At 46.9% G+C, this 13,483-nt stretch overlaps 1 protein-coding gene across 4 annotated transcripts in view; it reads left to right on the plus strand.

Annotated features, from left to right (window-relative positions):
• Window positions 1-13,483, plus strand: part of VRK3 (VRK serine/threonine kinase 3) — a 751,237-nt gene that overhangs the window by 548,908 nt on the left and 188,846 nt on the right. For all 4 annotated transcript variants that reach the window (XM_063945241.1, XM_063945242.1, XM_063945243.1 and 1 more), the window contains one exon: window positions 4,187-4,319. In XM_063945241.1, the coding sequence (XP_063801311.1) occupies window positions 4,187-4,319 (133 nt within the window). The remainder of the gene's footprint in view (window positions 1-4,186; window positions 4,320-13,483) is intronic.

Here is a 13,483-nt window from a genome sequence, read left to right on the forward strand (position 1 = left end):
ACTTGGTACCCGGAACTTCAAGAGATGGTCACGGACGATCCGTGGCCTCTACTTCTGAGAAGGAACCTGCTTCAGCAGGGTACTTGTCTTTTTCAAGACTTACCGCGGCTGCGTTTGACGGCATGGCGTTTGAATGCCAGATCCTAAAAGGAAAAGGCATTCCAGAAGAAGTCATTCCTACCTTGATAAAGGCAAGGAAGGAAGTCACCGCGAAGCTTTATCGCCGTATTTGGCGAAAATATGTTGCGTGGTGCGAGCAGCGGAGTGCTCCGATGGAGGAATTTCAACTGGGTCGTTTTCCTACATTTCCTGCAATCAGGATTGTCTATGGGTCTCAAATTGGGATCTATTAAGGTTCAAATTTCGGCCCTATCAATATTCTTCCAAAAAGAATTGGCCTCAGTCCCTGAGGTCCAGATTTTTATCACAGGAGTACTGCATATACAGCCTCCTGGGGTGCCTAAGGTGGCACCGTGGGATCTAAATGTAGTTTTAGATTTCCTCAAATCAAATTGGTTTGAACCACTAAAGAAGGTGGATTTGAAATATCTCACATGGAAAGTGACTATGTTACTGGCCCTGGCTTCGGCCGGGAGAGTATCTGAACTGGCGGCTTTGTTTTATAAAAGCCCTTATTTAATTTTCCATTCGACATAGGGCAGAGCTGCGGACGCGTCCGCATTTTCTCCCTAAGGTGGTATCAGCGTTTCACCTGAACCAGCCTATTGTAGTGCCTGCGGCTACAGACGACTTGAAGGACTCCAAGTTGTTGGACGTTGTCAGAGCCTTAAAAATATACATTTAAAGGACGGCTGGAGTCAGAAAATCTGACTCGCTGTTTATACTGTATGCACCCAACAAGTTGGGTGCACCTGCTTCTAAGCAGTCGATTGCTCGTTGGATTTGTAACAAAATTCAACTTGTACATTCTGTGGCAGGCCTGCCACAGCCTAAATCTGTTAAGGCCCATTCCGCAAGGAAGGTGGGCTCATCTTGGGCGGCTGCCCGAGGGGTCTCGGCATTACTACTCTGCCGAGCAGCTACGTGGTCAGGGGAGAACACGTTTGTAAATTTTTACAAATTTGATACCCTGGCAAAGGAGGACCTGGAGTTCTCTCATTCGGTGCTGCAGAGTCATCCGCACTCTCCCGCCCGTTTGGGAGCTTTGGTATAATCCCCATGGTCCTTTCAGGAACCCCAGCATCCACTTAGGACGATAGAGAAAATAAGAATTTACTTACCGATAATTCTATTTCTCGGAGTCCGTAGTGGATGCTGGGCGCCCATCCCAAGTGCGGATTATCTGCAATACTTGTACATAGTTATTGTTAACTAATTCGGGTTATTGTTTAGGAAGCCATCTTTCAGAGGCTCCTCTGTTATCATACTGTTAACTGGGTTTAGATCACAAGTTGTGCGGTGTGATTGGTGTGGCTGGTATGAGTCTTACCCGGGATTCAAAATCCTCCCTTATTGGGTACGCTCGTCCGGGCACAGTACCTAACTGGAGTCTGGAGGAGGGTCATAGGGGGAGGAGCCAGTACACACCACCTGACCTGTAAAAGCTTTACTTTTGTGCCCTGTCTCCTGCGGAGCCGCTATTCCCTATGGTCCTTTCAGGAACCCCAGCATCCACTACGGACTCCGAGAAATAGAATTATCGGTAAGTAAATTCTTATTATTTTGGTGAGGATTTTATAATCAGTATTTAATAATGAAATTGGCGTATAAGGGGCTGGGTGTTCAGGATCTCGTCCTTTTTTAGGTAACACCTTGATCAGAGAAGCATTACAATACAAAGGTATAAAGTTTGCAGAATGAAAAGCATTCTAAAATTCTGTGAGCAGTTCCACAACTGAATCAACTAATATGCAATAAAATTCTCCACTGAGACCATCTGGTCCTGGTGCTTTGGTAGGTTTGAGGGATCTTATTGCATTTTGGACCTCCTCCTGAGCTGAGATCCTCAAGTGGAGTTGATATAATAGCTCAAATAAATGTCTAGTGGCAATAATACAGTACAAAAAAATCCCAGCTCATTCACAATAAAATAAACATAAGCGTATGGTACGTAATATAGAGATCAGAGCCCAGCCAGCTACCAAATGATCCCGCCTTTTTAAAACTATAGTAATTTTCTAATTGTGAGAGGCTGCAAAGTCTATGGATTTAAGTAAAGGATATTCACCCAGCATGGGGAAATTCAGATAGGTAACAAGTATTGACCTTGTAGGAGCCTCCACATAACAAAATAATTCAATCAAACATAGGGTGGAGTTGCTTGGGGAAGTGAGGGGAAGGGTAGTGAGAACAAGTAATGAAACTTTGCTTGGGGGAGGAGTAGGACGTAAACCAGTTTTCAGTGAACCTGTACTCAACAAGTGGGTAGACACATAGGATCCGAGTCGTATGGGGGATAGGAGACAGAACATTAGCATAACCAGAAAGGTAAACTGGAAAAGAGAATAGATAGAGGGAGAACAAATTAGTTCGAGAGCATGAATGAGTGGAGGTGACCAGAGGTGAGGTGTGGTGGTGGCAGTCAGTATAAGAGCAGAGAGGGCAGGAGGGAATGTGATCAGAAATTGGTTTGGAGATGTAGGGGAAAGTGACTTGATTTATAAGCTTTTTTTAATATTAGGGTCAATACTGTAGTTTAAATTGTAGTCTGAAGTGGATGAGGAGCTAGGGAAGTAGTTTATAGAGACGTGGGACCAACTCAGAGTGATGTGATAGGTAAATTAGATGAGCAGCAGCATTACATATAGATTGAAGTGGTGAGAAGGGAGATGCTGGGCTGGGGAAATACAATACGTTCAGAGTTGGATATCTTAAAGTTGAGACAGCGCTGGGACATCTGAGAGGAGACAGTATAAAGACAGGGACACCAGGGTGTCATCATCAAGGAGCTGGCATTGCAGGCCGAAGGAGCAGATGAGACATCCAAGTATGTAGAGGAAGGAAAGGAGACAAGATCAGACCCTTAGGGAACACAAACAGGTAAGTGGGGAGGTGGAGTCAGAGGAAGGGACTGAGAAAGAGTGGTTAGAGAGTGCCAAGGTCAACCATGAGAGGAAGAGTCACTGAAACCAACCAAGTAGACTGTTTGAAGGGGAGAAGGTGGTCAACAGAATCAGCAGACAGGTAAAGGGAAGTGTGAAATGACCCTAGGATTTAGAAATAAAGGTCATTAGCAACCTTAGTGACGGTAGTTTCTGTGGAGCAGAAGGATCAAATTAAAGTGGATGAAGGGAGAGAAAAGTGGGGAGGTGCTACACAAGATGCTCAAGGATCTTGGAGGCATAGGGGACTAGAGAGACAGGGCTTTAGTTAAAAAGAGAGAGCGACTGGATGAAGTGAGTTTTTGGAGGATGGGTGATACAAGGGCATGCATAAGTAGGAGAATACCGTTACGTTTTCCTTGAAATGAGTAATGGTGCTTATCTTTATTTTACTGTGTATGAGCTTGGGGGGTTTTGTACTGTATTAATGGCACTGGACATTTATTTGAGCTATTATATCAAACTCCACTAGAGGATCTCAGCTCATCAATTCCCCAATGCATTCTGCATGACCATAGTATTATCGAAGGATCTACAACCACCACTGCATGATTATACGCAGTTGTTGGGATCTCTGAAGCCACCGGTGGGCGTTTCAATACACCTACAGGTGGCAGCAACATTGGCAAATTTTTTTGCACATCCGCTGTGTACAGGGTCAAAGCTGCAAACGCATTAACGTACATATCTGAATAAGTCCCTTCATGTTCAGTCCGACACAGTTAGAATTCTTGTTGAACATACTACATTTATAATCGGGGCATACTTTCTGGCACCACCACCATCATTTACTGCACCACTGTATTGCTGCCACCTTTCCCAGATTGGGGAGCAAGTACCAGTATTTAGATCTCTGAAAGTCTGGAGTATCCATTTCTACCTCCACATAATTGTATATGGACTCTGGGCCCTTTCTATCATCATAGAACAGCATGCTTGTTAATGAAAGGAGTGCCATGAGTTAGGCTTAGACCCAGTAACCTCAAGCTGTACCACTGTGCAATACACACAAGTTTGGAAGTCTGTAAGATACATTTTAGAGAAAGGAGTAAAGTGAAATTGCTAGTCTTAATTGGGCATAATTTTGAATTTGTTTGAATCTACATCGATTAATCCTGTCTTAGGTCTTCCTTGCTGGATACTATAATGCATATCGCTACTGCCCTGCTGGAAAGCATGTCGCATACAGAGAAGGCAGCAGAACCCCTCATGAAGGCACAGCTGAGTTCATTAGCCTGGATATTCACAAAGGCACAGGTATTTTGTCTACATAATTGCTCTGAACATTGCTTGTTAGTCTCTTATGTATAATAGCAATACATAGCAGGAAGTCCTTGTAAACTCATTAACAATAAATATATTTTGCCCTTCTAAAGAGCCATATGTCTAAAGGGAAGGGGGAAGGGGGTTTGATGGAGTGCCACTAGATCTTCTAGTGAAGGTAAAAACTAGAGTAGCAGGGGATGTCTATGCAGTTGAAATAGAGTAAGCCCCATGTGACTCAACACAAGGGGTCAAGGAGTACGTGCTGAGCTCTGGAGGAGCTCTTCTGACAACTAGGGGTAAATTTACTTAGGAGTTCTATTTAAGATGGGATGTTGCCTGTAGCAACCAATCAGATTCTACTTCTCATTTATCTAGCACCTTCTAGAAGATAATACCTGAAATCTGACTGGTTGCTATGGTCAACATCCCATCTTAAATAGAACTCCCATCTTAGTAAATTTACCCCCTTGTCTCAGCAGTTTCATGTGAATAACCATATCAGTGGCTGCTTCTGTCCACTGATTGACACTGGAAAGGGAGGTGTAACACAGTAAAAAAAAAAAATAAACTTAAAATGTAACTGGGGTATTGAGTGTCATATACAGATGTGTCCATATGCAGCGTTGCAGTTATGCGTACTCATGGGCATATACATCACAGCACTGCTATGAAACACCAGGCTGCGTGCGCTCACACCCGCTGTTTTAATATGCAGTGTGTATGGATCGCGGGTACAAGCATATGCACGCCCCCGTGAAATGCATACGCAGCTGGGCAACGATGCATATGGACACAATGTGGCATACAATGTGAACGAGGGTTCAGTGTAGCGAATAGTGTGACATACTATGGGAACTGGGAGCACAGTGTAACTGGTGATACTGTGTGTCACATAGAGTTTACTGGGGACACATTGTGGCATATACTGTGAACTGAGGATACTACGGGGTCTATGTACTAAGCCTTGGAGAGATAGAAAGTGGAGAGAGATAAAGTGCCAGCCAATCAGCTCCTAACTGCCATGTTTGAGGCTGTGACAGTTGGCAGCCGTTCGGCTTGTAATTTCTCTCCGTCCACTTTATCTCTCTCCAAAGCTTAGTAAGTACAGATGTGCCCACATACATCTAGTCTCAATACGCCATGCAGAGCAAGATGCCTGGCGTGAGTGAGCCACCAGGTTATGTGCATACAGTATCTGCTAACATCGACTTTTTTTTTACCCCCCGAAAATGCATTTTAAGCGCAATGCGACTAAGATACACGAGGAGACTGTATTGATTAATTTGATATGATACCTGTATATTGTTTGTGACTGAGACTGTATATGAAGCAGAACAGAACTTGTATTGGAAAAAAAGCTGAAGCTGCTACATTGTAGCACTTTGTATACAGATTCAGTTACTCAGTCGCACACAGATATACAAGAGTCATATATCAATCAGTACAATCTTCTTGTGCTTCCCAGTCGCTTTACGTTGCGACTAAGACGCATCTTTGGCAGAAAAATTTGCCTGACACTAGAAGATTCTCACATGACCTGTGTAATGCCAGTGTGACTACAGCAGTGGTGTATGAGTACACATCTCTAGACCCCTTTATCTTTCTCCACTTTAGCTCTCTCTCCAAAGCTTAGTACATAGATCCATAAATTGCATATAGTGATCTGGGTGTGCAATCTGGCATATGGGGCCTAATTCAGACCTGATTGCAGCAGCAAAATTTTTCTCCCTTGTGCACTGCAGGTGGGGCAGATATAACATGTACAGAGAGAGTTAGATTTGGATGTGTTGTATTGTTTCTGTGCAAGGTAAATACTGGCTGCTTTATTTTTACACTGCAATTTAGATTTCAGTTTGAACACACCTCACCCAAATCTAACTCTCTCTGCACATGTTATATCTGCCCCACCTGCAGTGCAACATGGTTTTGCCCATTAGATAAACATTTTGCTGCTACGATTAGGTCTGAATTAGGCCCATGATGTGAACTGTGGAGCTCAGTGTGGAATAAAGTGTGAAATGGGGACATAGTGTAGCATACAATGTGAGTTGGGAGCACAGTGGAACATAGAATGTCTGCTGGAGCCACCGTGTGGTGTATTATGTGAACTGAGACACAGTGTGGAATATAATGTAAACTGGGGCCCAGTGTGGAATATGTGAACTGGGGCACAGTGTGGCAAATAATGTAAACTGGGCGTACTGTTTGGTATATAGTGAACTGCGGCCACAGTATGGCACACAGTGTGAAGTGGGAGCAAAGTGTGACATATAATGGGAACTGGCAGCACAGTGGAATACATTGTGAACTAGCGCCACAGTGACAAGTACAGTTTGACCTCAGAAAGCGGTGTAGTTTATAAAGTTAAATGACACAATGAGGCATTTAATGTGAACTAGGGCACAGTGTAGCATACGGTACTATGCAAAAGTTTTAGGCAGATGTGGTAAAAATGCTGCAAAGTAAGAATGCCTTTGAATATAAAAGTGTTATTAGTTTATTTGTATCAATTAACAAAATGCAAAGTGAATAAACAAAAGAGAAATCTGAATCAAATCAATATTTGGTGTGATCACTAGGGTGGCCAATCCGAAGATCGGGATCGGCGAGATCCCGGGATTTGGTGCCAAAATTGTCGGAAAGCTTCCAATCCTGGGATTTTGGGCTAGAGCTTCGCATGCGTAGTTTCTTCTTTCTGCCGGGCAGTGCCAGGGCCAGATTAAGCCTCTGGGGGGCCCTGGGCACTTAAAATAGGGAGGCCTTGCATGTGTATATGAAGGGGGGGGGGGAATCATATATGCCTATGGGGGTGAAGGGGGGAGTGGAAATCATGTATGCCTATGGGGGTGAAGGGGAAGGGGGGGGACTCCCAGTAGGGGGGTGGGGGGGGGGGGAATCAATAACACTTGGGGGTGAGGCAGGAATAATATACCGTTAAATTATGATGGACTGGGAAGGGAGGTTGGATTAATAATAAAAAAATACATTGGCCGCAGGGTGGGGTAGTGGTTTATTTATTTTTTTGTGTTTTATTAACCGGGAGAGGGGGGGGGGGGGGGCTTTTTTGTGCTTCATAGGGATATGGGGTAACTATTATAAAGGTTTTAAGTCCCTGCCCATTGAGATTTGCACAGTAGATTTGCACTGCTGCAGACTGTAACAGTAAACTCACTACTGTGTGGGGTAGGCGCTCACCTCCGGACTACCTTGCTTGCCTTATCAGTGCAGCAGAGGTCTGTGTTCCGTCTCCTGTCCAGTTCGCTGATCTGGGTCCCTCTCTCAGTGAAGCTGGGAAGAGACGTTGTCCGTGCAAGCCAGGCAGCTGCTACTACTGTATATGTGAGTGTAACCCTTCGTGCAACGTGAAGTGACTGTGTATGCTGTGCAGGTAGCAGGGTCAGATGGATCTAAGCAGCTCCGTCTGGGGCCCCTTTAGGGAGGAGGACCTGGGGTACTAACCCCCAGTGACCCCCCCCTTAATTCGGCTCTGGGCAGCGCTGAGCACCTTGAGCACTCAACTCAGAAGCTGTGCGGCTGTGCACGGCACCGCTTGACGTCAGACATCACTGTGAACACAGCCCTGGGACGCCCCTTCAGCCATGCCAGCCAGCCAGCAATTTGCACAGCCCTGCGCCAGGACGCCCCTTCAGCCATGCCCCATAGCCAGAGAGGAGAGGGCTTATCAGTATTGGGTTGGCCGGCCCTGGACTGGGGGCTATAGATTGGATGGAGTCGGGCCCCTGAGGGATTGGAGGAGGAGGAGGTGCTGCCTGCAGTGTGAGACCAGTGCCACACCGCCCACCCTCATGTTCAGTGAGACAATGCCTGCTGCCTGGGTCCTGCTTTCACCACACTGTGGGCACCCCCCTGTTGCTGCTCTTTTGGAGAAGAGAAGACTGTCACTGGAGTCCCACTGGATGAAGGTGAGTCAGTGAAATTATTTTATTCCGGGGAGGTCCAATGGTACCTCATAACAATTTTATTATTTTACTGTGGGGCTGGGCCAAGCCCGGCGCTACCCGCTCAGCAAAGGGATGCAGAGCAGGTAGGCGCCAGGCCAGGAGAGGCGCTGTCTCTGCTCTGCATCCCCGCTTCTTCGCCGGCCTGTCTCCCACTGCTGCCGGCTGCTTTGCCTGTCACACTCTCCCCCTCACCTGTGACAGCGGGGTTGGTTCGGCCAAAAAGGGGGCGCGGCTACATGTGAATGGGGGCGGAGCTACACGGGACCATGCTGCTGCTGCTGCTATGGCCAGCCAGACCGTTAGGTAAGTGAAGTGAAAGAGAGAGAGTGTGTGTGTGTGTGTGTGTGTGTGTGTGTGTGTATATGGGTATGTGTGTGTGTGTGTGGGGGGGGTTGTTTGTATAAGTGCCATTTCTATGGGCATTACATATAAGTGTCACTACCACTATGGGCATTACATATAAGCATCACTACCACTATGGGCATTACATATAAGCGTCACTACCACTATGGGCATTACATATAAGCATCACTACCACTATGGGCATTACATATAAGCGTCACTACCACTATGGGCATTACATATAAGCGTCGCTACCACTATGGGCATTACATATAAGCGTCACTACCACTATGGGCATTACATATAAGCGTCACTACCACTATGGGCATTACGTAAAAGTGTCACTACCACTATGGGCATTACGTAAAAGCGGCACTACTACTATGGGCATTACGTAAAAGCGGCACTACTACTATGGCCATTACGTAAAAGCGGCACTACTACTATGGCCATTACTTAAAAGCAGCACTACTACTATGGACATTACGTAAAAGCGGCACTACTACTATGGGCATTACGTAAAAGCGGCACTACTACTATGGACATTACGTAAAAGCAGCACTGCTACTATGGGCATTATGTAAAAGCGGCACTACTATCTGCATTACGTATAAGCGGTGCTACTACTGTGGGCATTATGTTTAAACGGCGCTACTACTATGGACTATTACGCATAAGAGGCACTACTACAATGGGCATTACATATAAGGGGCGCTAATACTATCGGTGTTACGTATAAGTGGCGCTACTACTATGGGCATTACGTATAAGGGGCGCTGCTACTATGGCCATTACGTATACAGGGCGCTGCTACTATCTATGGGCATTATGTGTATAAGCGGCACTACTACTTGCTGTGTAACGTGAATACAATTGTGCTACTGTGTGGCATTAATTGAAATGGGGGTACTTTGTGTGGCCACACCCATTCCTTGTGAGAACACACCTCTTTTTCCAGCGCACGCTGTCCCTTTATAAAGTGTGGGAGGGCGCAAATTTATAGTTTGCAGGAGGGCGCCGAACACCCTAGCACCGGCCCTGAGCTGGGCCATGATTTTGTATATTTTACTTGATTCTTGTGGTGTGTGGAGGCGGCTGGACAAGATTTGGCTGGGGGTCCTGAAAGTTATTTTATTCCTGTGGGGGTGTGGGGCAAGGGTGGGCCATGAATGTTAATTTATTCCTGTAGGCACTGTTGAGGCCTGGCTGAAACCATGAAAATTGTATGTTTTTCCTGTGGGCCTTTGTTGGGCCATGAATGTTTTTTTTATTAAAATTTTAAATACCTGTGGTGTTGGCGCCCCGGTCTGAGCCCTAACACCACAGGAATAAAATAACATTCATGGCCCAACACAGGGCTACAGGAAAAGAAATATTAATAGTTTTATATTTTTCTGTGGGCCTGTGTTGCACCAACCCATAAATGTTGTTTATTCTGTGATGTTGTTAGGGCACGGCCGTGGGTCTCTGAAGAGTTATTATTTCTCTTACGTCCTAGAGGATACTGGGGTCCACATTAGTACCATGGGTTATAGACGGGTCCACTAGGAGCCTTGGGCACTTAAAGAAATCAATAGTGTGCACTGGCTCCTCCCTCTATGTCCCTCCTACCAGACTCAGTTTAAAATATGTGCCCGGAGGAGCCGGTCATGTTTGGGAAGCTCCTGAAGAGTTTTCTGCATTTATTTTTTATTTTATTATATTTTTAGGCAGCTTTGGCTGGCACCAGACTGCCTACTTAGGGGGAGGGGGGGGGGGGCAACCTCCCTAGGGTTAATGGTCCCATTCTCCGCTGACAGGTCACTGAGCTCCTGAGGGAACTATTCGCAAGCCCTACCACGGCGAGCGTACATTCCCGCAGTACGCTGCCACCCCTAACAGAGCCAGAAGAGTGGTGAGTAGGTGGCCGGCGTCCTGGTTAGCGGGTCGCTGGCTGTAATGGCGGCATGAGGGTACAGCGCTGCATGCATGCTACGCTCCAACTTCAGGGACACTGCAGTGACCGCTGTGAGGGGCGGCTGAAGCCATGCTAATTAGCCACGACTGGCACTGTTTACAGGGGTTATAACACACTGTAACCCTTTTCAAGTTACCTCAGCCAGTATAAACGCGGGAAGTCCGTGCGCCATTAAGGGGGCGGGGCCTTCACTATGAGCAGATCCAGCAGCTCACCAGCGCCGTTTCCTTTCTGCACACTTACACCGGCAGCCTGACTGGACGTGCAGCTCCTCCACGCGGACTCCAAAGCACCTCAGTGGTACCAGGGAGTCATAGCAAAGGAGAGGTAGCAATAATTTGGTATACTAAAAACCCTATTAAGTGTTTTTAGTTGGCGACCCAGCTAGGTCCATACCTTAGCTATAGGGGCGCTGTGTGGCTGGCTCCTTTTCTATCTGTCTCCCTAGAATGGCTCTGTGTGGGTTAACTGTGCTTTCTCTTACGTCCTAGAGGATGCTGGGGTCCACATTAGTACCATGGGGTATAGACGGGTCCACTAGGAGCCATGGGCTCTTTAAGACTTTGATAGTGTGGGCTGGCTCCTCCCTCTATGCCCCTCCTACCAGACTCAGTTTAGAAAATGTGCCCGGTGGAGCCGGTCACAGCTAGGGGAGCTCCTAGATCTTTTCTAGTTTTATTATTTTATTACGATGTTAGGCACAGTGAGGCTGCTGGCAACAGCCTCCCTGTTTCGTGGGACTTCACAGGTGAGGCTCTCTTTGGGGAAACATTGGATGCGTGGATCTCCACAGCAACCGCTGGTAAGTCAACCTTTCTTCCCTCAGCCACTCAGACGCCGAAGAAAACCTTTTCTACGTCCTCAATCCAGTGGGAGCGAGACTCAGACGTTTCAGTCACATCTGGGTGTCATCCGGCCTGGATCCTTGGGTACAGGATATTGTGTCCCAGGGGTACAAGAGCTCCCCCCTCACAGATTCTTCAAATCAGGCTTGCCGGCTTTGCTGACGGAAAGGACTATCCTACAGGAAGCCATTCAAAAATTGGAAAGGTCAGATGTCATTGTTCCAGTTCCACCTCATCTGGAAAACAAGGGTTACTATTCAAACCTATTTGTGGTACCGAAACCGGATGGTTCGGTCAGACCAATTTTGAACCTGAAATCGTTAAACCCTTATCTGAAGGAATTCAAGCTGTTTCTGGTAACCCTGGATATCAAGGATGCGTACCTCCACATTCCGATTTGGCTGCCCCAGCAGGCTTATCTCAGATTTGCGCTGTTGGACTGTCACTATCAGTTTCAGGCACTGCCATTCGACCTCTCCATGGCACAGAGGGTGTTCACCAAGGTTATGGCAGAGATGATGGTTCTCCTCCGCAGGCAGGGAGTGAATATAATTCCATACCTGGACGACCTGCTGATAAAATCGTCCTCCAGGGAGAAGTGCTCGACTCGACTGCTCAAGGATCACGGATGGATCCTGAATCTTCCAAAGTCACCTTTGGAGCCAACCAGGAGATTGTCTTTACTAGGGATGATCCTCGACACGCAGGTGCAGAGGGTATTTCTACCGGTGGAGAAAGCGTTGGTGATACAATCGATGGTCCGGGATGTCTTGACGCCTGCCCGGGTATCGGTCCATCAGTGCATTTGACTTCTGGGGAAGATGGTTGCCTCCTACGAGGCGCAACAGTACAGAAGATTTCATGCACGGTCCTTCCAACTGGATCTCCTAGACAAGTGGTCAGGTTCTCACCTACACATGCACCAGAGGATACATTTGTCGCAGAAAGCCAGGATCTCACTCCTACGGTGGCTATAACTGCCTCACCTTCTAGAGGGCCGCAGGTTCGGGATTCAGAACTGGATCCTTCTAACCACGGATGCTAGTCACAGAGGTTGGGGCACGGTCACCCAAGGGGAAACTTTCTAAGGAAGGTGGTCAAGTCTGGAATCCATTCTTCCAATAAACATCCTGATATAGGCTAGGAAAGGAGTAACGTCTAAACATTACCATCGCATTTGGAAAAAATGTGTCTTGGTGTGAATCCAAGAAGTTTCCTACGGTGGAGTTTCAACTTGGACGGTTTCTCCTCTTCCTGCAAGCAGGTGTGGATATGGGCCTGCATTTGGAATCCCTGAAGGTCCAGATTTCAGCCTTATCCATTTTCTTCCAGAAACAACTGGCTTCCCTCCCTCAGGTTCAGATTTTCTTGAAAGGGGTTCTGCACATACAGCCTCCCTTTTTGCCGCCTACGTGGTATTGCAGTTCCTGCAATCGGATTGGTTCGAGCCTCTACAGGAGGCTGAGGTCAAGTTTCTCATGTGGAAAACTGTCACGTTGTTGGCCTTGGCGTCTGCAAGATGTGTGTCGGAATTGGGGGCTTTATCTTGTAAAAGCCCCTACTTGATCTTCCATGCGTATAGAGCGGAACTCTGGGCGCGTCAGCAGTTCCTTCCGAAGGTTGTGTCTGCGTTTCATATCAACCAACCTATTGTGGTGCCAGTGGCTACTGACACCTCAATTCCATCAAAGTCCTTGGATGTTATAAGGGCTCTGAAGATCTATGTGTCGAGGACTGCTCGTCACAGAAAATCGGACTCTGTTAGTCCTGTATGATCCCAAGAAACTTGGGTCTCCTGCTTCTAAACAGACGATTTCTCGCTGGATCAGGTTCACTGTCCAGCATGCGTATTCTACGGCAGGATTGTCGTGTCCTAAATCGGTTAAGGCCCACTCTACTCGTAAGGTGGGTTCTTCCTGGGCGGCTGCCCGGGGGGTCTCAGCTTTACAACTTTGCAGAGCGGCTACTTGGTCAGGGTCAAACATGTTTGCTAAGTTCTACAAGTTCGATACTTTGGCCTCTGAGGACCTAAAGTTTGGTCAATCAGTT

This window comes from Pseudophryne corroboree, chromosome 11 (genome assembly GCF_028390025.1).
Source record: "Pseudophryne corroboree isolate aPseCor3 chromosome 11, aPseCor3.hap2, whole genome shotgun sequence".
NCBI lineage: Eukaryota > Metazoa > Chordata > Amphibia > Anura > Myobatrachidae > Pseudophryne > Pseudophryne corroboree.